This window comes from Danio rerio, chromosome 1 (genome assembly GCF_052040795.2).
Source record: "Danio rerio strain M-AB ecotype USA chromosome 1, GRCz13ab, whole genome shotgun sequence".
Lineage (NCBI taxonomy): Eukaryota > Metazoa > Chordata > Actinopteri > Cypriniformes > Danionidae > Danio > Danio rerio.
The window spans coordinates 53,529,812-53,553,794 of NC_141021.1; the positions used below are offsets into that span (position 1 = coordinate 53,529,812).

General features: G+C 36.2%; 2 protein-coding genes across 5 annotated transcripts; one reads left to right on the top strand and one right to left on the bottom strand.

The window, feature by feature from the left end:
* Positions 1 to 39: 39 nt before the first annotated feature.
* Positions 40 to 2,814, top strand: dpy30 (dpy-30 histone methyltransferase complex regulatory subunit). Of its 2 annotated transcripts, NR_130111.1 has the most exons (6): positions 40 to 127; positions 783 to 823; positions 899 to 946; positions 1,714 to 1,862; positions 2,199 to 2,291; positions 2,600 to 2,814. NR_130111.1 is itself a non-coding variant. In NM_001002438.2 (5 exons), the coding sequence occupies exons 1-5, from the start codon at positions 118 to 120 to the stop codon at positions 2,670 to 2,672; spliced, it is 321 nt and encodes a 106-aa protein (NP_001002438.2). In that variant the 5' UTR covers positions 40 to 117; the 3' UTR covers positions 2,673 to 2,814. The 2 variants fall into 2 exon arrangements, 1 of the variants encoding a protein (NP_001002438.2); NM_001002438.2 differs by lacking the exon at positions 2,199 to 2,291.
* A 6,628-nt stretch (positions 2,815 to 9,442) lies between these two features.
* psen2 (presenilin 2) lies at positions 9,443 to 22,866 on the bottom strand. Of its 3 annotated transcripts, XM_087236316.1 has the most exons (12): positions 22,745 to 22,866; positions 19,117 to 19,257; positions 18,006 to 18,767; positions 17,835 to 17,928; positions 17,160 to 17,763; positions 16,552 to 16,619; positions 16,200 to 16,420; positions 14,383 to 14,481; positions 14,235 to 14,285; positions 13,751 to 13,870; positions 12,646 to 12,761; positions 9,531 to 9,978 (listed from the first exon to the last, which is right to left on the bottom strand). In XM_087236316.1, exons 5-12 carry the CDS (start codon positions 17,316 to 17,318, stop codon positions 9,823 to 9,825), a joined length of 990 nt encoding a protein of 329 aa, XP_087092442.1. In that variant the 5' UTR covers positions 17,319 to 17,763; positions 17,835 to 17,928; positions 18,006 to 18,767; positions 19,117 to 19,257; positions 22,745 to 22,866; the 3' UTR covers positions 9,531 to 9,822. The 3 variants fall into 3 exon arrangements, with proteins under 3 accessions (NP_571589.3, XP_087092442.1, XP_087092441.1); NM_131514.3 differs by lacking the exon at positions 17,835 to 17,928 and having other exon boundaries at positions 9,443 to 9,978; positions 17,160 to 17,301; positions 18,547 to 18,767; XM_087236315.1 differs by having other exon boundaries at positions 17,160 to 17,928.
* Positions 22,867 to 23,983: the final 1,117 nt, after the last annotated feature.

The window sequence follows — 23,983 nt, forward strand, 5'->3', positions numbered from 1 at the left end:
ACCAGAGCAAACAAGAAGTCTCTGCAGGCCACGCCCGGTTCAGATTCTACGTCGCGTCATTCAAGCGCGCGTTTTGCGCATGCGCAACGTCCACTGCGTAGAAACCAACAACAAACTATGGCGGACGGTAAGTGCTGTTTCTAAGCTTTTTTCTTTATCTTACGCTCATATATTGTCCAATTTACTAAACGTCTAGATATCCTCAGTGAAAGCAATTGATAGAGAGAGTTAAACCTCTGCTCAAGCTGTTCAAGTGATGAGCTTTTCTGCAGTGGCCCATTGAATCCCGCCATTCACTACAGTATGTGACTTCACATGCACATATACTAGACTCCTAATGTACTGCAAGGTATTCGTTGTTAAATTGAATGTATTTATTATTTCCTAATGGGCGGTTTTATTGTGCAGTCGCAAAAATGACTAACTTATTTGCTCAAACACTACTGAAACCGACCGGTTTTATTAAGCTGAGTCATATTAATGAAGCATATTAATGTAAGGATACCGTTTAACTTTAATATACGCCATTTTGAGGGATGTAAACAAAAACAGTGCTCCCAGCATATTTCCTGTTTTACATTTTTTATATTTTATAGCTTCCGAGAATCCAAAAAGAGTCACATATTGATAATGTTATGATAGCTGTTTCAACATTAACTTATTATTGGATTGCCTCTTGTTACAGTTATGAAATAGTTTGATAACAAGCAGTCCAATGACATTACCACATTGAAATGGTCTGATTATTGTGATTTAATAATTAATTTTATTGGCCCTTACAGAACACACTGATGCCGGGGAGAGCATGGAGGGACACACTCCTGTAAGTATCATTAGTTGAAGATCATTTAAAGTAAGATAGTTTGCGTTTATCCTTTTGTTTTTCTGTTTATTTCAGGTCCCAGAAAATCCCCATGCAGAATATGGCCTCACCGAAAACATCCAGGTAAAATGGTTTGCATTTTGTTACATTGACAAAAGTTTTGGTTGAGAAACACGAATAATTAAATAAAAAGTTGTTCTTTAATAAAATATTTGCATGTTAGAAATGACCAAAACACAACGGAAAATATCTGAAACGTTAAATTAATTAAAACAACTAAAAGCTGTGTAAAAAATAATAATTATGGATAAAATGTGCAGCTGAGGTGAGTATCGGAAATATAGAAACTTAAAATACTATAATTGAAATACCTAATAGTTAAATACAGGGCTGCACGATACTGGAAAAAATCTGACATTGCAATAATTAGATTTTCTGCTATATTTATTGTAATATGAATACAGTTTCACCAGATGACTTAAACAGCTTTATGGGGGAAGATGTCAACATTTTAGATTGATTGGGGTAATTTTGTAAAGGAGTGAGTCTCGAATGATGTACAAGGATAGATAAATACAATATAGCAACGACGAAAGTTTTATTTATTATTTCTAATCAGTTTTATTGGAGAGTCTAACTGAATTCAGGTACAGATATTGAATAATCAACGATGCATAGTCTTTATTTTATATAATGTGTAACTAATAAAAATATCAACAACAGCAATAATAGCCTGATTAATAATAACTTATAAGCTGGTTTGGGCAATTTAATCGACCTGTTTTTCAATGGAATCGTTTTTTTGTTTTTTTTAAAGGCATCATTTTGGCTATATTAATAATATTTGGATATATTATTATTCAAACTCGGTCGCATGTGTGTTTCTCCAGAGAATAGCGGAGAATGAGAAAACTGCTGAAAAAGTGGGCAAACAGAAGGTGGACCCTCAGACGCTGCAGACTCTTCCCACACGAGCGTACCTGGATCAGACGGTGGTTCCTATTCTCCTGCAGGGCTTGTCGGTTCTGGCCAAGGAAAGGTCTGTATTAGTGTAGAAAGGGACAGTTTGCCCAAAAACAAAAATTCCGCCATCATTTACTCTCCCTTTACTTGTTTGTGTTTCTTCTGTCAAACACGAAAGAAGATATTTTGAAGAAAGCTGGAAACCGGTAACCATTGACTTCAATAATATTTGTTTTTCTTGCTATGGAAGTTGATGATTACGGGTTTTTAACATTCTTCAAAATATCTTATTTTGTGTTTAACAGACGAAATCTAATTAACCAGTATGAAAACTTACCACCACATGATTTAAAGCAAACAAATAAACTTATTTTAAAAATGATTTCCTTTTTTATATTACTTGAATTAATAGTAGGAGTGTCCTGAGCTGAAGCTCTTTTGGTGTGCTTGATGTAAATCCTATTGGTGTGAATTTGAGCAACGGAAAATGCCGTATTCATCATGGGTAGAGTTTTTCAGCACAAATTCCAATGTCAAACATGATTAAAATTACATTTTTAAAATTAGTTACAAAACTTATAACAAAAGCATAAACCATTGATTAACAACCTCAGAGCTCACAGTCAGCCTGTCTTTAAATGTTACCAAGAGTAAAAATCAGTTGCCCTGTAGAGTTTTTTTACTTCTAGAACCTGAATGTAGCGTAATGACATTATTTAAAATAAAATGATTTCAGTAATGCAGCGACGAATATATATTTATATTAGTTTTTGTCTAATTAAACAATTAATCTCACTGTCCATCTTCTTCCAGGCCTCCAAATCCCATCGAGTTTTTAGCGGCTTTCTTACTGAAGAACAAATCTCAGTTTGAGGAACGGAATTGAAGGCACATCATGGAGGACTTAGGGTTTTGTTTTTTGCGTGTTGTGAATTTAAATGTTACGGTATCACACTTCACTTTTTTTGTTTTGCCAACATCACTGTAGTTTTTTTTTTTGACTAATAAAACGTTCAAGCAGCAATTGATATGTTTTCAGCGTTGTGTTTTCTTTATTACGGGCACAAAAAATAGCATAATGTTTTGGCTAAAGTATTGCCAGAATGTTTCTGTAAAGATTCAGCTAAGAATATTATTATGCCATGCTCTAAAAGCCCTTTCTTTTGTTAAAGTCCCTTTAAATGCAAATGACCTGCTGCTCCCCGCCCTCAATTATAGGAGAGAGGCGGAGCCTTCTGAGCTTGTGCCTCAGTTACTCACTGAACAACAAACAAACCTTTTGCATGGTTTGAAGTCTTGTCAGTTTAACCTCTCATGGCATTAGGCACAGAAAGGTGGTTGGTGAGTATTACCGTGCATTCACACGGGGCTTCAGCGTCAACGCTTGACCGAGGACGTGTCTGAAGTTGGGGCTGATGCAGCGTCACCCAATGAAATTAGTCCACAATCGGCTACTGTCTGAGCTGAGGTATTTGCATAAAGCTATTCCTGACGCTTCCATTGGCCCTTGAAAAGTTGAGAATTTACAAACTTCTGCAGAGCAACGCCACTGACGCGGCACCGACAGATCGGCAATGCCTGACGTCACCCTTTCAAAGTGAATGGAAAGCGTTGACGCTGACACCTTGTGTAAATGGGCTGTTAAAGTGAACCTCTTATGCAAAAATCATGCTTATAAGGGGTTTAAACACAGTTGTGTGGCAACCGTCTGTGAATATAACCAGCTTCTAATGGTAAAAATATATTAAAGTTATTTTTTTATAATCACACTTGATAACAGTCTGCAGGAACACTTTGATTAATATTCTCCCTTTTTACGTGTCATCAGAGGGAGAAAGCCCCGCCCATTAGTGACAATCTTTCTCTCATTAGCATAGCATGCTAGTCTTGTTTTTGAATCTGCCACTATACTGACACACAGGCATCTGTAGCTCCGCCCTTTTTTAAAAAGAACACCATCTAATTTGAATTTAAAGCGACAGTCATCATAATGCCACAATTAGGATCAAAGACCAAAAGAGGCAATTTTAAAGATTTATAAAACATTATTTGTGTGGTATTTTGAGCTGAAACTTCATAAACACACTCATTTTACATGTTGTAAATGGGGCCATAATACAGTAGGTCCCCTTAAAATAAGTCAGATACACACAGGTTTTACATGATCAAAGTATAAAAGTAAAAATTAAACAGTAGTACTTCTGAACATTTTATGCAACAAACTGATGGAAACACAAACACACACAAAACAATCCAGCTCAGGAAGAATCCTTCATTCTGGTTTATTTGTATACGTCTTTAATTATTATTATTAATATTACACGACACCAAGCACTGTGCATGACAATAACAAAGAAGAAAGAAAAAAAAACATGAACATATAAAAACAATTAAAATTTGAATCTGTAGTAAATATAATTTCTTTCTTCAGTATAAAGATAAAACGCGCTCCGCATTTGCAAAATATTCCTAAACCACCTGCACATGTTTCTCAGGCAGCTCTAATCCATGAACCGTCTCATGAAGCCGTATAAAATCCACTGATGGCCATGTTTTTTTATCCAGTTAACAGCTAATAAAAACCAACAGATTTATAAAGCTGAGAGAGAATCGTACAGCGAAAAACTCTTGTAAGCCTAATATAATTACATAGCACAAACAAGTTTCCAAACCCACACTAGGATCGAATGGTTATAGATGCCACTTGATGTTAAAGGGATAGTTCACCCAAAAAATTTAATTCCTTCATCATTTTCTCATCTGTTGCTGGTTGAATTTCTTCTGTTGAACACAATGTGAAGATCCCGGTTAAGATTAAACGAAATCGAAAAAAGAACTGAATTTTCGCGATTTCAAACTAGATCCAGCCAAAATTAAGTTCTTTTTTAATTAGTTTGATGTATACCGCAGCCTTAAGATAACGATATACTGACGAATGTTGGCAAAATACAGCCATTAGCTATGTTCCCATCCAAAAATGTGAATTAAATGTATGTGCAAAACTGTAATATCACATAAAAGACGTGCAAATAAAGCAGCGTTTCCATCCAATGAGTCAAAGAGAACAAAGTCGTCACTTTCTGATTAACTGGCGCAAAATATCAACAGTAAAAACTGAATTTACTGTAGGAGAAGCTGCATGAATCTTTTAGTTATTTAATCAATTACTTGTGCCTCAGAAGACAAATGCCGACACGCAGTGGACGCTTGAAGGTGTGAGATGCGAAGTGCAGACGCTCTTGACAATTCTGGACGTAATTAATAATATAACACCAAAATTTAAATGGTTATGGCGTTTCAGAATGACCAAAACAACATTATAGATGTTTTACAATGTGCTCAGCCTGCTGGTTTGTCCATTCACACACATTTTGATCATCACATGATCTCTTCTAACAAAATCACATGACCTTTTTTAATGCACACACTGGAATTTGTTCGTTAAAAGTGTTTCCATCATAGTTCATGCGCATCTTATGGAATAAAAAGTGCAACCACTTGAGTGTGAGTAAATTCTACTTTTGGGTGAGCTGTCCCTTTAAGTAAAACGTATATAGTTATTGACCTGAATCTCAAGTAATGAATGCAGTTTTGTCTCAGTAACTCGGTGTGCAGTTTTGATGGCACTGAAAAGAAAACAATAAAGCAAGGCACCAACATTTTCTATGAGCTGCAAACCTGATCCGAGTCTAGAAGGAAATCACAGAGCGACGACGAAGCTCACATTCCCAGTGTGTGTATTTCAACAGTACCTTTGACGAGAGTTTTTAAATCTATGTAAACCAAAGAAAACACCCTGCAGATCTACACAAAGGAACGCAAATTGTACAAAATTGGTTATTATGACTTTGCGGTGGCTCCGAGACTAGGGCCGTCATCATTAACTTTACAGCAGTTCGACACCGATATGAATATGTAACACTTCATAATCAGGTTGCACTTTATTTTAACATAAATGCAAAAAGCATCCATTAACCCTTTAAAAAACATTAAAATACTCATTGTGGGGGAAAAAACTGGAGTGTCACTGAGGGTTATTACAGGACCATTGAAGTTTTATTACTCTAAAAAAGAGTAATATTGTAATCAAAGTCAATAAAGTTACTATATATCAGGGGTCTCGGAGGTCCAGTGTTCTGCAGATTTTAGCTCCAACCCCAATCAGACACACCTGGGCTAGCTAATCAAGGGCTGTTTCTCAATTCCAAGAACGCAGAGATCGGACTCGCGTTCTTGTGAAAACCGGTCTTGCCAAGTTACCTCGGAAGAACGAATTCGGGAGACCGCGGGAACAGAGAACACGTCTCGTGAGAAATGAGATGCTGCGTTCTTCCTGATGGTCACGTGACCTTCTTGTGTTTTTAAGAGAAAATTATTTGAACGTTACAACATTCATACGATTTATTGTTTTTCCCCTTCACAATATATACTCTGCATAAAGACCTTACAAATATACGTTGAACAATATAAATGAAACTAATTTTAATATGAATTTCAGCAAATAAATTCCCTTAATGTGTTTATGCCTTTATTAAGATTTTCATGGTGATCTTTTCTTTCATCGTCTCATTTAAGGAAACTCCTGAGGTAAATAAGTTATATCTCTGAACTTTAATAATAATTATATATATATATATATATATATATATATATATATATATATATATATATATATATATATATATATATATTAGGGATGCCACAGTTCTCAATATATTATTGAACCGTACGGTACGACCTCCACGGTTCAAATCACGCTTGTGAATTGTGGTTTTCTCGGTTTTGCGTTTAAATAATTTATGTGCGTTTTATATCTTCCAGAATTGACTGTGTGGGCCTCTAAATCCATGAGCTGAGATGAGGAAACTCATTTCAAGGTGTAGGATTTTATGTGTTCCCCAGTTTGTACATGGGCTACCAGCAGCTGTGAGATTTCAGTGTAATTTTTTTAAATAAAATACACTAGGAACTAGTGTACTTTACTTGGCTTTTAAGTAAAACAAAATGAGTATTGCAATAAAGCGTTTTTATTCTTTTCTCCTTAACCTCTTACTGTTCCTATTGCCTATAGAATAAAAAAAAAAACATGTCAAGCCACCGAAAACCGTGTTAAAAAAAACCAAGGTATGTATTGAACCGTGGGCTAACTGCATCCCTAATATATATATATATATATATATATATATATATATTTTTTTTTTACTTCCCTGGTTCTGCAGGTTGCAATGTCCCAAAATTTGATTGCCAATCTTAAGCCAATAGTAAAGGAATCCATTAGGAATTTCCACAACCAATCACAGAGCCAGGGGGACCAGAGTGAGTGCTCTGACTTGGCCCCCCTGGTCCATAAATCTATATAAAATGCTGCACTTCCCACCTCCTTTATTCAGCCACAATGACTTCTGGTACTTCTTGAGCGACTTCTGTGCTCAAGTCTGCATCGATGTTTCCTCAATATCAAGAACACATCTGGGAAGTTTTACACGTCCTCCGTTATTTGGTCTTGAGTATTGGAACTGAACTTTGGCAGTTGATGATGACGCAAGAACACTGAAGAACGCATATTGAGAAACAGCCAAGCTCTGGCTAGGCTTTCTAGAAAAAACTTGCCTCAACACACCTGCAAGGATGAAGCTAAAATCTGCAGAACACCGGACCTCCAGGACCGAGTTTGAAAATCTGTACCGTATACGATTCCTCGCCCTATAAAAGTACTATGTTTTCTATAGTTAATCATTAGTAGTGGTATTTGTTTATATTAAAACTATAATATAATAACAGAAATGCTGTTTTTTAAAACATGTTTATTAATTAATATTACTGGTTCCTCAACACTGCACCAAACGTATTGCTCATAGTATAAATATTTTATTTTTATATTTATTACATTAAAAGCTACACCAACATATGATAACTCAAATTAATAGTATAAAATAAAGACATGCAAAGATGTTGGAGAACATTTTTTAACTGACTGACAGAAAATTGACGGAATAAAATAGTCAAAATCTTTTTTCTGTCATTTTTGGTACTGAAGTAAATGAGAAAGACTATTAAAATATAACTGTATTAGCATTTTATATGGACACCAGTTTCAGCCACAGGATAAAAATAAACAATGTAAATCCTCAACTTTTCCTTAACAATGGGGTATATGCACACAGACTTTTAATTTTCAGACCACCAGCCCAATGACTTCAGTCTTTCCATTACAAAAACGCCATGTTTAAGAATGCCACGTCTTTAAAAATCAGTGATCTTCACTGCCTGATAGATATACGATATGAAGTGGGTCCCAGACCGGACAAGAAGCACTGCATTAAATTCCATTTTCCCTGCCATCTCTTTAAAACATGAAAATGTAATTTACTCTAGGGGAGGCACGGTAGCTCAGTGGTTAGCACTGTCACCTCACAGCAAGAAAGTTGCTGGTTTGAGCCCCAGCTGGGTCAGTTGGCATTTCTGTGTGGAGTTTGTATGTTCTCCCTGTGTTGCCATGGGTTTCCTCCGGGTGCTCCGGTTTCCCCCACAGTCCAAACACATGCGCTACAGGTGAATTGAACAAGCAAAATTGGCCTTAGTGTATGTGTGTAAATGTCAAAGTGGGTGTTTCTCAGTACTGCGTTGCAGCTGGAAAGGCATCTGCCTTGTAAAAAAATATATGCGGGATAAGTTGGCGGTTCATTCTGCCGTGGCGACCCCTAATGAATAAAGGGACTAAACCGAGTGAAAATTACTGAATGAATTTACCCCAGTATTTTCAATTGAGTTTCTGCTCAAGCCTGCTGCCACTGATGGTGCTAGGGTTTACATGGTCTATCATCTCGTTGTATGTTTGAACAACTAAATAGTTGCTTTTGAGTTTATTTAACTGATTATTTTTTCATTCATTCATTTATTTTCATCCGCTTATCCTGGGCAGGGTGGTGGGGGCAGCAGTCTAAGGAGAGAACCTGAGACTTCCCTCTCCCCAGACACTTCCTCCAGCTCCTCGGGAGGGAATCCTGAGGTATTCCAAGGCCAGCCGAGAGACATAGTCCCTCCACCTTGTCTTGGGTCTTCGCCGAGGCGTCCTCCTGGTGGGACATGCCTAGAACGCCTTCCTAGTTAGGCATTCAGAAGGCATTCAAATCAGATGCCCGAGCCACCTCAGCTGACTTCTATCGACGTGGAGGAGCAGCGGCTCTACTCCAAGCTCCTCCCGCGTGGCAGAGCTCCTCATCCTATCTATGAGGAAACTCATTTCGGCTGCTTGTGTCTGAGATCTTGCTCTTGCAGTCATGACCTAAAGCTCATGACCATAGGTGAGTGAGAGTAGGAACATAGATTGACAGGTAAATCGAGAGCTTTGCCTTTTGATTTAGCTCCTTCTTTACAACAATGATTGCAATGACTGCATTACTGCTGCCGCTGCACCGATCCGCCTGTCAATCTCACGTTCTGATTGTATTTTAATCACATTAAGATTTCTCAGGAGGGATAATAATTTTGCTTTTACTTATATGATGTATATCACTATATAGGTAAAGGCAAAATTATTATATATATATATATATATATATATATATATATATATATATATATATATATATATATATATATATATATATATATATGAAATATTTAAACAAAAAAATCATTTTGACCTCAAGCATATACCAAAATCTGAATGTTTTTATGTTTATTTTTATAAATCTACGTCAATGTTAGTAACTCTAAAATAAAAACTATCTAGGAAAACCTGTTTGTGTCATTCGTTTATTACCAAACATGTAGGCCACATTTACTGAATCTAGCAGCATTTTGCTCTTTCTCTTTGGAAATCGTCGTTGTTTGAAAAGAAAACCCACCTTACATTAATGTTTACCGTATTAAAAAAAAAAATAGCAAAACTACTTGTAAACTCCACAGTGCTGATGTGAGCGCAACCAAAACGTAGAAGATGGTTTGATATTTTTACAGGTGTGCTGGACTCACCGAGAGCGTCTCAGAAAACGCTCTGAGTGTGTGACCTGACGAGGGTTCTTAAAAGTCTGTCAGATGTAGTACTGATGTGCTGCCAGGCTGTCCATGAAGGGCCGCACCAGATTATCTGTGGAGAAGTAGAAGACCAGGCCGAAGGTGATGGAGATGGGCAGAGCCGGAAGAGCCTTCTTGAAGATGGCCAGCAGGAGGAGCGTCAGACACAGACCCTATGGGGCACAATTACACTAGATTACACTAGACACTTACACGTTTCAATCAGGGGCAGATTTAGTGATTTGGGAGCCCTGAGCAATTCCAGCCATGAGGCCCAACAGCCCTTTGTATCTATCCATCTGTCTATCAGTTTTCATCCATCCATCCATCCATCCATCCGTCGGTAACAACTGCTGAACAACACGCTTCTCTGGGTACTTCAAACTATCTTGACCAATCATATGTGTCTGTTTATCTGCCTTACCGCGGATTTTAACAGTTTGGCGCCGTTTTGCGACTGAATAGCCTACGTCTTCTTTATCCAGTTTTGTTTCTGTCAGCTTTGCGTATTTGACCGTTTGGCGCCATCTTGTGACTGAATAATGCGCGGGTTAATGTAAACTCCATGAGCTGCTTTCCTTTCTGTCAGCTTTGCGTTTGATATTACTAACGAACTATTACGTCTCAGAACAATGTTTTGTGTCTAATATCTATATTTTGTGGCACATAGTCGTGTAAAAAGCAGAATAAAGTATATGCATGATGGTTGTTTTCAGAGTAAATCCTTTCAGATTTCAGTTGGGCTGCTGATAGGGCTTTGTTCTGCACGGTGTTGTCAGATATAGCTATTTCCAGCCCTAAAGCTGTCCAAAACCAAAACACCCCAATATTAGATTAATACTTTATTTAATTGTAATGTATTTAAAACAAAGTTAACCTAGTTACTTTAACTGTTATATATTTTATGGATTAAAGATTGAATATTATTAATCTATAAAGATTTATAGATTAAAGATTGAATATTGGTTTTCGTACAGAAACCAACACCAGCAGTTCCAGAACCAGAACACATCGAAACTCTGCCCCCTTTCACCCACACACTGCAATTAATGTTGTGTAGATTACGCTACCTCTTGTATGTTTTACTTTTACTTTTTTTGTTTTTGCTGTTAATTGCGGGAAAAAATTCGATAAGTGTCAGGATAAATCACTGTGGGTTTAAATGCAGGTGCTGCGTGATGTGCGTGCATACGAAGAGGAGTCAGATTTGTTCGTGCCCTCACCTCCTCTTGTGGGTGGCCCACATGGTTTGCGCTATACACTGGTCACTACTAACTAACTTAAAGGGTCACGAAACACCAAAACACATTTTTTGAGCTGTTGACAGTCGTATTTGTGTCCCACACTGCTAAAAACACTATTAGGAAACCTATATTTCACTAAAAAGTGTAAATTGGTTGTTTTTGCGTTATTTCAAGCAAATTCGTACTTCCGGTTTGAAACGAATTTTTGAAGCTGCATCACGGTCATGACATAATAGCGTTGTATTTCAGCGTGCAGACTGGGCGTCTGTATTAGAGTGTGTCTTATTACGTCTTACAGTGTGATGCATTAATGCATGAGTAAGGCTTGGTTCAAACCAATCACCGCGCTCTATTGTGCAACTTCATTAATATTCATTACTGTCACAGTGTTTACACGACAGAGACGCCACATTGTATTGGCAAAACAAGCGTGAAGTGTTGCTTTTATAGTTTGCTGGAGTTAAGTTTCGTTTTCATTTTCTCTCTGTGAGAGCGCAGCTGGCGTCACATGTGGATTACAGTGTACGCGACGCGCGACAACAATAACTTACGTGTCTAAGGAGGAACATTGTTTACCTGAGAGCTGTTCTCATCTCCAAACGCTGAGATCCGGATTCGCTTGTAGTCTTCTCTTCTTAAAGACGCGGCTCTAGTTGCTGGTGATTGTCCTGTCTCTACAGATTTGGTAAGTGAGCGACCAGCGCTCTTTGTTTATTCAGTTTGTTCGTATCTAACAAACTATTGCACCGAGTGTAAACATGTTAGCACCACAACCAAACTTTAACCTCATGTAGGGTTTTTACCGCATTTAGTGACCGGAATAACACACGCGGCTTTCTGACGCTACCTGCCGTGTGCATCTAAGTTTCCGGGAAATGCTGAGGGTTTTTTTTCTCTCATTCGCCGTGCGGTATCAAACATTGCATGAAAAATACACGCTTAGAGCAGTTCCTCGAATCAAATATCGCGTTTGTCGCGAGGGGCATGAATGAATTCCCTGAATGAAAGAGCCAAACTGCAGTTAAAGTCCACCATTTAATAATTTGGCAAATAATTCGACTACAGATGTCCATGTAGGTTTAACACCATCACTTTTTACTGTGTGTGTGTGTATTTTGACTCTGAACCTCGCGCGTGCCCAAATAGACACTCCCACACCATCCCACTTTTCTTCCTCCGACACTCCCCCCTAAACAGAGCTGGACACACCCACTTTTCTGACTTTTTCCAAAGTAGAGGTGTGAAAACACCCTGCTGAAACGAGGGGGTTTCATGGCCCTTTAATGGAGTAGGAGCATACAGATATACATTTTTAAATAAACTGCACATAAAATTTACGTTTCAAAACCACTCAAATTTTGTCAATTCGTCTATGCCATTTTTACCTGCATAAATTCAAAACCGCCCAATCTTGCAACACTGATTCTGCGATCACAGATGTAATTTATCCCTAACACATCATTTTGCAATATTTAATATTATATATTAAATAATACCAATACAAATCAATATCAAACTACTGCAGAATTGGTCAGAATAACAGACTTGATGAAGTAGTTAAGCAGTTATTAGTGAATGAGAAGTTTTTAGACTTACGATGAGGATGGCCACAAAGCAGGCCAGTGTGGTGTTCCAGTCTCCTCCAGTCGCCGCTGCTTTACCCACCAGTACACTGTAGAAGATGAAGTCTCCCAGCCCCAGCTTCACTCCTCCTGTCTCACACACACGATTCAATCACAGGAGACCCAGGAAAACATTAAACCTGTTTGTTTACTTTGCCTTCAATTGCTGAGGCATTTTAACTTCATTATGCACACTTACCCTACTTAAGTCTTTAAAGCAAAACTATAACCAAATAATATGAACGGTTTATGATCTGATAATTTTTTACCAAAACAACATAACTGATATTAATAATAAATAGAGCTGGCAAATAATTAATTGCATCACAACACATGAAATGTAAGAATATTGTGTACTTTTACTATGTATTTATAAATTAACACACAAACAGACAATACAAAAGTATAAAACAAAACAAAATGTCACATAAATACTTAGATATATAATAAATCAATACAGTACACACACATACAGCATATTATTTTAATACAAACTTTTATTTTGGACATGATTAATATCAATTTATCATTTGACTGCACCAATAATACTCAAATAATTAAATAAATAATAAATTAATTAATAATATATTAATAATTGATAAATAATATTAGTATACAATTTTAATTAAACCAATATAAACCAATTAAACCAATAATAGAGTTTTTGCCATGTCCTCTTATTTTAAGCCACACTTATGAAGCACCATTACACTGAAGTTTGTGGAGTTAATAAAAATTAATAGTTAATTTTATTATGCGATTTTTTTCTCTATTTCTCTACTTGATTTTCTAGCAAGATCTGGCAACCCCAATGAGTCAAAATGAATCTCATTCAATGTGATTTTTCTTGCAGCAGAGAGAATACTCTGATACACAGTCCAAATATCTCATTAACAACTAGTCCAGTTCACTTGTGCACACACAGTTTTAGTAATGCGGTTGCCACTAACTGATTTTTTCAGAATTTTATTTGCATGCTGAATGCGGTTCCCACTTTCGTAAATTTTACAGAACAGAACTGAGAACTAAAAGGTGAAGTCTTAACCAAATGTATCTGAAGCATGTCTGTGACCACTTACGGTCTTCCTCCAGGTCCTCTTCTGCTGAATACTGCCTCCTCCCTGCCTGAGGCGCATCATGCTCTGACTCCACCCCTTCCTGTGTCCTTACTCCGCCCCCACTGCGCCGCCTTTCACCAGCTGAGAGGAAGAGAACAGCAGATAATTCACTATTTTCTAGATTACAACAACTATAGTCGACTTTATTTACAGTTAAATTATTATATTAAAGGCTTAACTAGGTAAATTAGGCAAGTTATTGTATAATGATGGTTTGTTCTGTAGGCAATCGAAAACAAATATTGCTTAAGATAGCTAATAATATTGACCCAAAATGGGTTTTAAAAATTATTCTATTTATTTTGGCCAAAGTAAAACAAATAAGACTTTCTGCAGAAGAAAAAATATATTATAGGAAATAATGGGCAAATTTCTGAATCTGTTAAACATCATTTGGGATGATAGTTTGGGCATTTAGCAATATATATATATATATAGCACTCACCTGAATCTGGATTATTAGAGTCAGCCATTCCAACCATCCAGACCATGGCAGCTGAGATGATAAAACATTTATTAGTGTGTATTCGAATGAATACTGATTAATCTAACTTTGTGTCGCCCTGTGCTGAGATTCATTAGGCAGGACGTACATGAATATATGAGCGCAGGGAAAATGGGCTCATTTCTTTCTTGAGCTGTTTCCACCAGCATCCTCAACGGGCCTTTCGGACACAACACCGCGATCAGATCTGAAAAACACACGACACTCACATTACCTGATACAGCAGATATGAGCATTTTTAGTGATTAAAAGTAAAAAAAGGTAATGAATAAAATGGAAAAGCTGAGTACAATTACATTTAGTCAAAAATTAAATTCTTAATTTATTTAAATTAAATATAAAATGTTAATTTTCATTTTAATTTAAAATTAAAATAAATTGAGGTAAATATTACAAAATACAAGTGCTGATTTTATCTACAAGACTAAAGAAATGAATAGTTGTATTATAAAAATGAAAGAAAATTAAATAAAGGGGAAATATTTGGTAAAATTACAAAACAATAGTTCTGTTTCTATTTACATTATAAAATTCAATTCAATTTAATTACATAAATTGTAGAATCATATGGGAAAATAAAGAACCTAGACAAAACTAAATATAATCTAATGAACCATTAACGTTCATTATATACACTCACTGGCCACTTTATTAGGTACACCTGTCCAACTGCTTGTTAACGCAAATCTCTAATCAGCCAATCACATGGCAGCAGCTTACTGCATTTAGGCATGTAGACATGGTCAAGACGATCTGCTGCAGTTCAAACCAAGCATCAGATTAGAGAAGTGATTTAAGCTATTTTAGGTGATTTAAGTGACTTTGAACGTGGCATGGTTGCTGGTGACAGATGGGGTGATCTGAATATTTTCACGCACAAACATCTCTAGGGTTTGCAGAGAATAGTCAGAAAAAAAAATCCAGCGAGCGGCAGTTCTGTGGGTGTAAATGCCTTGTTAATGGCAGAGGTGAGTGGAGAATGGCCAGACTGGTTCCAGCTGATAGAAAGGCAACAGTAACTCAAATAATCACTCGTTACAACTGAGGTCTGCAGAAGAGCATCTCTGAACACACAACACATCCAACTTTGAGGCAGATGGGCTACAGCAGCAGAAGACCACACCAGGTGCCACTTTTGTAAGCTAAGAATAGGAGAAACGTTGCCTGGTCTGATGAGTCTCGATTTCTGCGGCGACATTTGGATGGTAGGGTCAGAATTTCGCGTAAACAACATGAATGCATGGATCCATCCTGCCTTGTATCAACGGTTCAGGCTGCTGCTGGTGGTGTAATGGTGTGGGGGATATTTTCTTGACACACTTTGGGCCCATAAGTACCAAGTGAGCATCTGGTCAACACCACAGCCTACCTGATTGTTGTTGCTGACCATGTCCATCTATTTATGACCACAGTGTACTCATCTTCTGATGGCTACTTCCAGCAGGATAAGGCGCCATGTCATAAAGTGTGAATCATCTTAGACTGGTTTCTTGAACATGTCAATGAGTTCACTGTACTCAAATGGCCTCCACAGTCCCCAGATCTCAATCCAACAGAGCACCTTTGGGATGTGGTTGAATGGAAAATTGGCATCATGGATGTGCAGCCGACAAATCTGCAGAAACTGCGTGATGCTATCATGTTAATATGGACCAAAATCTCGGAGGAATATTTCCAGTATCTTGTTGAATCTGTGCCACGAATGATTAAGGCAGTTCTGAAGTAAAAAGGGGGTCCAACCCGGTACTAGTAAAGTAGTAAACCTAATAAAGTGGCAGGTGAGTGCATTTCATCCATGCAGTATAATTCAGTGGACTATCCCTTTAAAGAAACAATAATCCGTCTATTCAACACAAACAAGACAATTATATGAGACACACTAAACAGTCTCAAAAGTCAAAGCACCGTATATAGAGATGGCTCCCAGGATGACCCAGGCGGACCACTCGGGCAGGTATTTAATGAAGATGAGGGCCATGAGGGCACTGATGACGATGAGATACGCCTGCTGGAGCCGCAGCGGACCCTTCCAGTGGATGCAGATCATTCCCACCACACCGAAGTTCCAGATGATCATCAGCAGCGTCGGATAATCCATCGCCACATTATATGTCTTGAAGACCTCTCTGGAAAAACAACAAAACTGTTGACACTCTAAAAAAAATCCTTCTTAGAAGTCAATACTAAACAGTAATAAGATAAAAAGCAAATAAACCAAAATAAAAGCAAACAAGAAGCAGAAATAAGCAGAACTCACCCCAGATACATGAAGCTGAACCAGAAGAGCAGCATCAGCGAGGACAGAATCAGCCAGCCGTGAATAAACTGCACACACAAACAGGGTTTAGATCTTATCTAGACAAGTGTTTATAATCATAGACTGTATCCAGAACTGCTCTCTAAACCCTTAAATATTGCACTTTTTTTTAGGAAGAACCCAACAATAAAGCGACAGGACTGTAATCGGACTACATTCACACATGCCATGCTTGAGCAGGCTGTGAATTAAAGCTGATAACATTGTAAATAATGTTTAATTTTTTGACACGGACCGCTCATTTGGCTTTACAAGACCTCAGTGTGTCATCAGGAACCACAACAATTGATTTGGTCTTATTTGTATACATTTTATTTTTATCTAAAATTCACTACATGAATCACCAAGGACCACTGATTCAGCTCAAAATCTTTAATCCAAAATGTTCTACTGAAGAAAGAACCTGTGGGTGAGTAAATTAACAGGGTGTTTTCATTTTTGGGTGAACTATCCCTACTGTATTAGTAGATTAATGAAGGGAATATGAGGGTATAAAGATGATTTTGATAACAGCAATAGTTTTATAGTAAGAGTAAAGCAGGTCTCACTTTATAGCAGCGGTACTTGTAGAGCAGCACCAGGATGATGGTCATGAAGACAATCACACTGATCATGACCAGAGTGTTGAGCACCGAATTCAGCAGACGCTGGCCCACTGAGTTCGGGTCTTCTTCAAATGGGGTATAGATGCTGAAAAATACAAACATACACCCTTGAATCAAGGTGATGCTTTTGTTTTATTGTTGCACAGTATGCTGTTCAGCTAGGGACTAAAGCTATGAAAGTAATGGCTGTTTTGTTATTTGGGAAAAAATTAAATTAAATAAAATGAAATGGTTCACATAAATATAAAAGGTAAAAAAATTATGTAAAGTGGCTACCCCTAATAAAGAAAGTAATGAGATGAGGAGAGTACTAAAACAAAACAAAACCCAAAACAAAGAAAAAACAACAACAAAAACAACAAAACAAAAAGCAAAAAAAAAACAAGCAAAAACACAAAACTAAACAAAAAACAAAACAAAAAAATAAGCAATGAACAAAACAAAAGAGAAACAAAACTAAACAAAAACAAAACAAAAACATAAAACAAACAAAAACTAAACTAAACAACTAAAAAAACAAAAAGCAAAGCAAAAAAACAAACAAAAACTAAACAACTAAAAAAAACAAAAAACAAACAAAAACTAAACAACTAAAAAAACAAAAAACAAAGCAAAAACTAAACAACTAAAAAAACAAAAAACAAAGCAAAAAACAAAACAAACAAAAAGCAAAGCAAAAAATGAAGCAAAAAACAAAAGAAAACAAAAAAATCTAAGCAAAAAGCGAAACACAAAACAAAACAATCAAAGCAAAAAACTAAACAAAGCAACAAAAAAACCCAAAAAAACAAAACAAAACAAAAAATTTAAGAAAAAAACGAAATCAAAGCAAAAAACTAAACAAAATAAAAAACAAAGTACAAACAGTAAAATAAATTCTGTTCATCCTGCTGTGGTGACATCTGACAGAAGGCAGTAAAGTAAATAAAATTTAATATTGTTTTACACATTTAAAAATACCTTTTTACTGACATAACAACAATATATTAAAATAATACTGGTATAGGCCAATAATAGCTTTTTTAATCCACCTAATACTGGAATTAGACACTATCAGTAATTTTTTTTGTCTGCAGGGAGTACAGTGTTCTCCTTAACAAAAGAAAAAAAAATACAGAAAAACAACAACGTGAAAGCAACGTGAGGGTGAAGAAATATAGTCATAATTCTTATATCTTCTGCAAAAAGAGAACAGCTGTCTGTTTTTCAATCTCCTTAATAACAGAAAGAAAATAAAAAAAGAACAGAATTTGCATTTAAAGCAACATAAGAGTACATAGATAGCTGCAGCGGTGATATTATGTGAACTAAAAGGTAAAGCGGGTCATACAGCCGCTGTCCGCTCTTCTCGGTGTAGAAACTGACGGACTTGATCGTGGCCACTACGACCACCATGCAGAGCGTGACAGGGATGAAGAGCATGATGACGTGTTTCGCGCCGTATTTGAGTGTGAGCTCCTCTTCCTCTCCATCAGGGGTGTCTGCGCGCTCTCTGTCCACCGGCCCGGCATCTCCAGAGCCCGAGGCGGACCTCGAGCGGACCGCACCGCTCTGTGGAGGAGACCACACACACATCAGCCTTAACTTTACACTGGAATAAATATCGGCAGATTAACAGCTTCTGTATTTGGTGATTCACAAGTGTTTATTTACAGTTATGAGATGTTGATCTCTGCTCTGTAGACTTTTGATGTTGCAAATTCAACTCATCACTTTAACAAAGTGACTTTTATTGACGTTTTAATTTGAAATAATAATATAATGCGTAAGAAATAATAATATGTAGTGAAATAAGTCTGTAAAAGAACAGAGAATGTACTGGCAGCTTATTACAAGGCTTTCTGAACAGTAATAAACATACACAGACTGTAAAGGTAGATGTGAATGTGTGAGATCTGACCCGTTTGCTGTCTGTGTCCTGGGGGAGAGACATGGCATTGTCTTGGTTGTATGAGGGCACGGTTGGGCTTTCGGACTGGACCAGAGCGGACCTCTCGTTGTAGGAGTCCTCTTCACTGTCTGAGGTATTCATGAAGAGAAACTGACACACACACACATACATACACACACACACACGATGACCAGAGCTCTCAAAACACATTAACAAAAGACAAACACTACAAACTCTTCACATGTCTTTAAATGATGCCGTAAGTAATGGGCTAATGTAATAGGTTTGGCGAGTGCTGCGGTGTGGAGCTGTGGAGCCAGCACACTTCTCATTATAATTAATTTACTTGATTGAATCTATTTTTTCTTTTGTTTTCTTGAGGGAATTCTATTATGTTGTGAACATCAATCTGTGTATCGTGATGTGGCCTTTGCATCTTTCTGTTCTAGTTAATGTTATTGTTTATTTTCTTCTGCAAAAAGACATCATTCCCAAACGATGTTTAACAGAGCAAGGAAATTTTCACAGTGTGTCTGATAATATTTTTTCTTTTGGAGAAAGTCTTATTTGTTTTATTTAATTATTAGCCCCCCTGTTTATTTTTCCACCAATATCTGTTTAACAGAGAGCAGTTTTTTTCCAACACATTTCTAAACATAATAGTTTTAATAACTCATTTCTAATAACTGATTTATTTTATCTTTGCCATGATGACAGTAAATAATATTTGACTAGATACTTTTTATTATTGTATTATATTTCATTTTTTAAGACACTTCTATACAGCTTAAAGTGACATTTAAAGGCTTAACTAGATTAATTCGGTTAACTGGGCTGGTTTGGGTAATTAGGCCTTCGTATTGTATAACAATGGTTTGTTCTGTAGACCAGGGGTTCCCAAACTTTTCAGCCCGCGACCCCCAAAATGACAATGCCAGTGACCCACGACCCCCAATATTTTCTGAGGTGGTTATAAATACAGAAACCTTGCATGCAATGGCGCACACACTCCAATTGACTGAAATCTATTCTTCGTTTATTTTCTTTATGGATGTCAGTGCTGTAAACAGGCCAGAACATTTAACCTGGTGTTATAAAGTCCTGGTGTTATAAAGTCAAGCTGCTGCATCTGACGCTATTGCCATGTCTTTAATATAATGTAATTACCTCAGGGGTCGCAATCCAACAGAACTAGTAACTATAAGCTACTATAGTAACTATATAGTAACTATAAATGACTATTTTTTTCTCTTCAGTAGGTTATGGATAAATTATGGTAGTTCTTATGGTTTATTAAATCTGAATAGATTTTTTTAAATCACCAGGCGACCCCCCCCTTCATTGTCCTGCGACCCCTTGGTGGGTCCCGACCCCCACTTTGAGAATCACTGCTGTAGACTATCGGAATAAATATAACTTAAAGGGGCTAATAATATTGAATATTGAAATTAAAATGGTTTAAAAAAAATAAAAACTGCTTTTATTCTAACCGAAAATAAAACGATTAAGATTTTTTCCAGAAAAAAAAACATCATCAGACATTCTGTGAAAATTTTCTTGCTCTGTTAAACATTTGGGAAGTATAAAAAAAAAGGGGATAATAATTCTTCTGACTTTAACTGTATAGTTGTACAGTAGTCTGGGCATGTCTAATTCAGTTATAATTTTTTTGTTTTGTTTTTTACTCCATTAGGCTCATTATTTTAATATTATGTCCAAAAACAATTTACAGACAAATTTATAAACAGAAAAGCTTAAAAAGTGGAAATATGTCGTCTAAATCAAGCAGCTAAGAGTATCAAGAGTATCTGATATGATGCTGATAGCTGATGTATTGCTGATAGCTGATGTATCATGTTTCCTTAGTGATGTTAGTTTAAAGATGAATATTACAGATTACGAGAAGGTTTAATGTAAACACAACAGACAAAATAAAAAATATATATACATATTTATTGTTCTATTTAGCTCACTGGAATAGTGGCATCATACAACAATGCTTGTGTAAGTGGATTAAGCACAAAAGACACAAAAAATGAGGGTCTTTACAAACTAGTTATACTGTCAAAAGGATTAAAACAACATTTCTAGGAGATAAATCGGAATAAAGAAAAGCATAAACAATGATAAGCAGTTATTTTACATAATACACTTTTCTGATTAATGTACAATATATCAGTAACAAAACCTGTGTGGGACATTTACAGCAGTTGTTTACGTGTTGTACAGTAGTCTTAATTAACCATTATGGTATTTTTCCATTTTAACGATGCTCCTTAGGCTAGTTATTTTAATATTATGTAAAATAATAATAATAATAATAATAATAATTTACAAAAAAATTTAAAAGGATAGAAAAAAAATAAAAAAATAAAATAAAATAAAAAGAGTAAATATTTTCTAAACCAAGCAACTGTAAGTAACTGATATGATGCTGACGTATCATGTTTCAGTGACGTTAGTTTAAAGATTAAATATTACAGACAAAAGTGTTTTCATAAAAAAAAAAATTTAAAAAAATTATAAACACAACAGAGAGAAGAATACAGATATATCGGGATATATATTTATTGGTACAAGTTATTTAGCTCCCTGGAAAAGTAGCATCATACTACAATGCTTGTGTAAGTGGATTAAGCACAAAAGACACACAAAATGAGGGTCTTTACAAACTAACTACATTGTCAAAGGATTAAAAAGACATTTCTAGGATATATATATATATACACACAGTCAAGCCTTAAATTAGTTTCGGGCTTGACTGTATATTTGTTCGGCAAATTCTCCCTTATGAGATCAGTAACGTAACAATGTGATGTAAATGTTCATATTATGTTATGTCAAGCGTTTAAAATATACAACATTACACACTAAAGAGCATCTAAAAGACAAAAGCATATGATAGGCAGTTATTTTACTTGATGCACTTTTCTGATTATTGTATAATTTATTAGTAACAAAATCTGTGAGGGAGATTTTCGGGAGTTGTTTACATGTTGTACAGTAGTCTGGGCATGTCTAAATCAATTATTATGGTATTTTTAAAGTTTAAATTAGGCTAATTATTTAAATAATATGTCCAAAAACTATTTACAGACGAATTAATAACATAGAAAAGCTTTAAAAAAAAGAGGAAATATGTCTTCTTAATAAAGCAACTGAGTAACTGATATGATGCTGGTTGCTGACGTATCATGTTTCCTTGGTGACGTTAGTTTAAAAATGAAATATTACAGATTACGAAAAGGTTTAGTGTTCACACAACAAACAAAATTATATATATATATATATATATATATATATATATATATATATATATATATATATATATATATGGCTTTATTTAGATCTCTGGAAAAGTAGCATAACACTACAATGCTTGTGTAAGTGGATTAAGCACAAAACACACACAAAATAAGGGTTTTTTACAAACTAACGACAATCGTGGGACAAATATATGCCTTCTTCTACACTTAAATGTTTATATTCTGCTGTCATGTTTTAATTTTGTTCCTCAAAGAAAGCTGAAAGCATTCATTATAATCCATGACTGCCAAACATCGCCTAATGTGTCGGGAAAACCAGTTCCTTCCCGCGTCGAAATAAAATATATGATGAGAGGTGATGTGAGAAATACCTTTAAATGTGACTGAATTTACATGAAGGATGATCCAGCGCTGTATTATGCGAAAATACTCCGTCAAAACATCGCCAATTCAGTGAGGAAGTGATTCCCCATCAGCTGATCCCCAGCACATCACGTGGTAATCCAGCGCGTGACGTCACCTGACCACATTCATGGGACACTTCAACATCAAAACGGCCATTTGTAGTTATATCTGTAGTAATATTTAATTAAAATCATCGATTTTAATGCAGTTTGTTGTAATTTTACTACAGATATAGTAACTGACAGTTTTGTTTATTAGTCCCTGTGTTTTGCTGTATGTTATATTTGCTAATATTATTAACATTAAAATCATAAGCAGCTTTCATCCATAGCAATAGATCACCCAACATTACTATCAGTAATATCATGTCAGTTTTTAAGCTGCTAGATTATGAAGCAATCAAGAGAAGAGGAAAATAAAAATGGGAATAAGCTTTTGTTTTGCACAATTACTATCGTTATTGTTTGTGTTTGTTGTTGTTTATATTGTACAACTAGCAGTGCTTATTATTGTCACTAGCAAGAAGCAAGATTATTCATAAGAGCTCATCCCTATACCTTAATAAAAAAAGATAAGGACAAAATATAAAAGGAGGAGTAGAGGAGGAGTAAAAAAATTAGTGGGTGGAGGAGTAGAGGAGGAGTATTAGGAGAAAATGAGTAGGTGGAGTAGAGGATGAAGAGTAGGAGAAAATAAAAAGGAGGAGTAGATGGAGGAGTAGAGGAGAAGTAGGTGGAGGAGTAGTAGGTGGAGTAGGAGTAGTAAGAGAAAAATAAAAAGAGGAGTAGAGGATGAGGTGGAGGAGTTGGAGAAAAGCTAAAGGGAGTAGTAGAGGAGGAGTAAGAGAAAATGAAAAGTAGAAGTAAGAGAAAAGGAGGAGGAGTGGGTGGTGGAGTAGGGGAGGAGTAGAAAGAGAAAAGGAGGAGTAGGTGAAGTAGATGACAATATGAGAAAGAGAAAAGGATGATTGGGTGGAGGAGTAGAAGAGAAATGGAGGAGTAGAGGAAAAGTAAGAGAAAAATGAAAAGGAGGAGTATGTGGAAGAGTAGAGGGGTAATAAGAGAAAAGATGGAGTAGCTGGAGTAGAGGATGAGTAGAAAAAATGAGGAGGAGTTGGTGGAGGAGTAGGAGAAAAGCTAAAAGAGGAGTAGAGGGGGAAGAAGTGAAAATGAAGAGGAGTAGAAGAAAACAAGAAGTGGGTGGAG

What these genes read in the sequence shown, in the direction of transcription:
- dpy30 (NM_001002438.2), top strand. An exon ending in GCATGGAGGGACACACTCCT is followed by an intron (nt 824 to 898) that starts GTAAGTATCATT and finishes TGTTTATTTCAG; the next exon opens with GTCCCAGAAAATCCCCATGC. An exon ending in TCGGTTCTGGCCAAGGAAAG is followed by an intron (nt 1,863 to 2,599) that starts GTCTGTATTAGT and finishes ATCTTCTTCCAG; the next exon opens with GCCTCCAAATCCCATCGAGT.
- psen2 (NM_131514.3), bottom strand. Translation starts at nt 19,248, where the DNA reads ATGAATACCTCAGACAGTGAAGAGGACTCCTACAACGAGAGGTCCGCT. An exon ending in CCCTGCGCTCATATATTCAT is followed by an intron (nt 14,286 to 14,382) that starts GTACGTCCTGCC and finishes TTATCATCTCAG; the next exon opens with CTGCCATGGTCTGGATGGTT. An exon ending in AGAGGACCTGGAGGAAGACC is followed by an intron (nt 12,762 to 13,750) that starts GTAAGTGGTCAC and finishes TGTGTGAGACAG; the next exon opens with GAGGAGTGAAGCTGGGGCTG.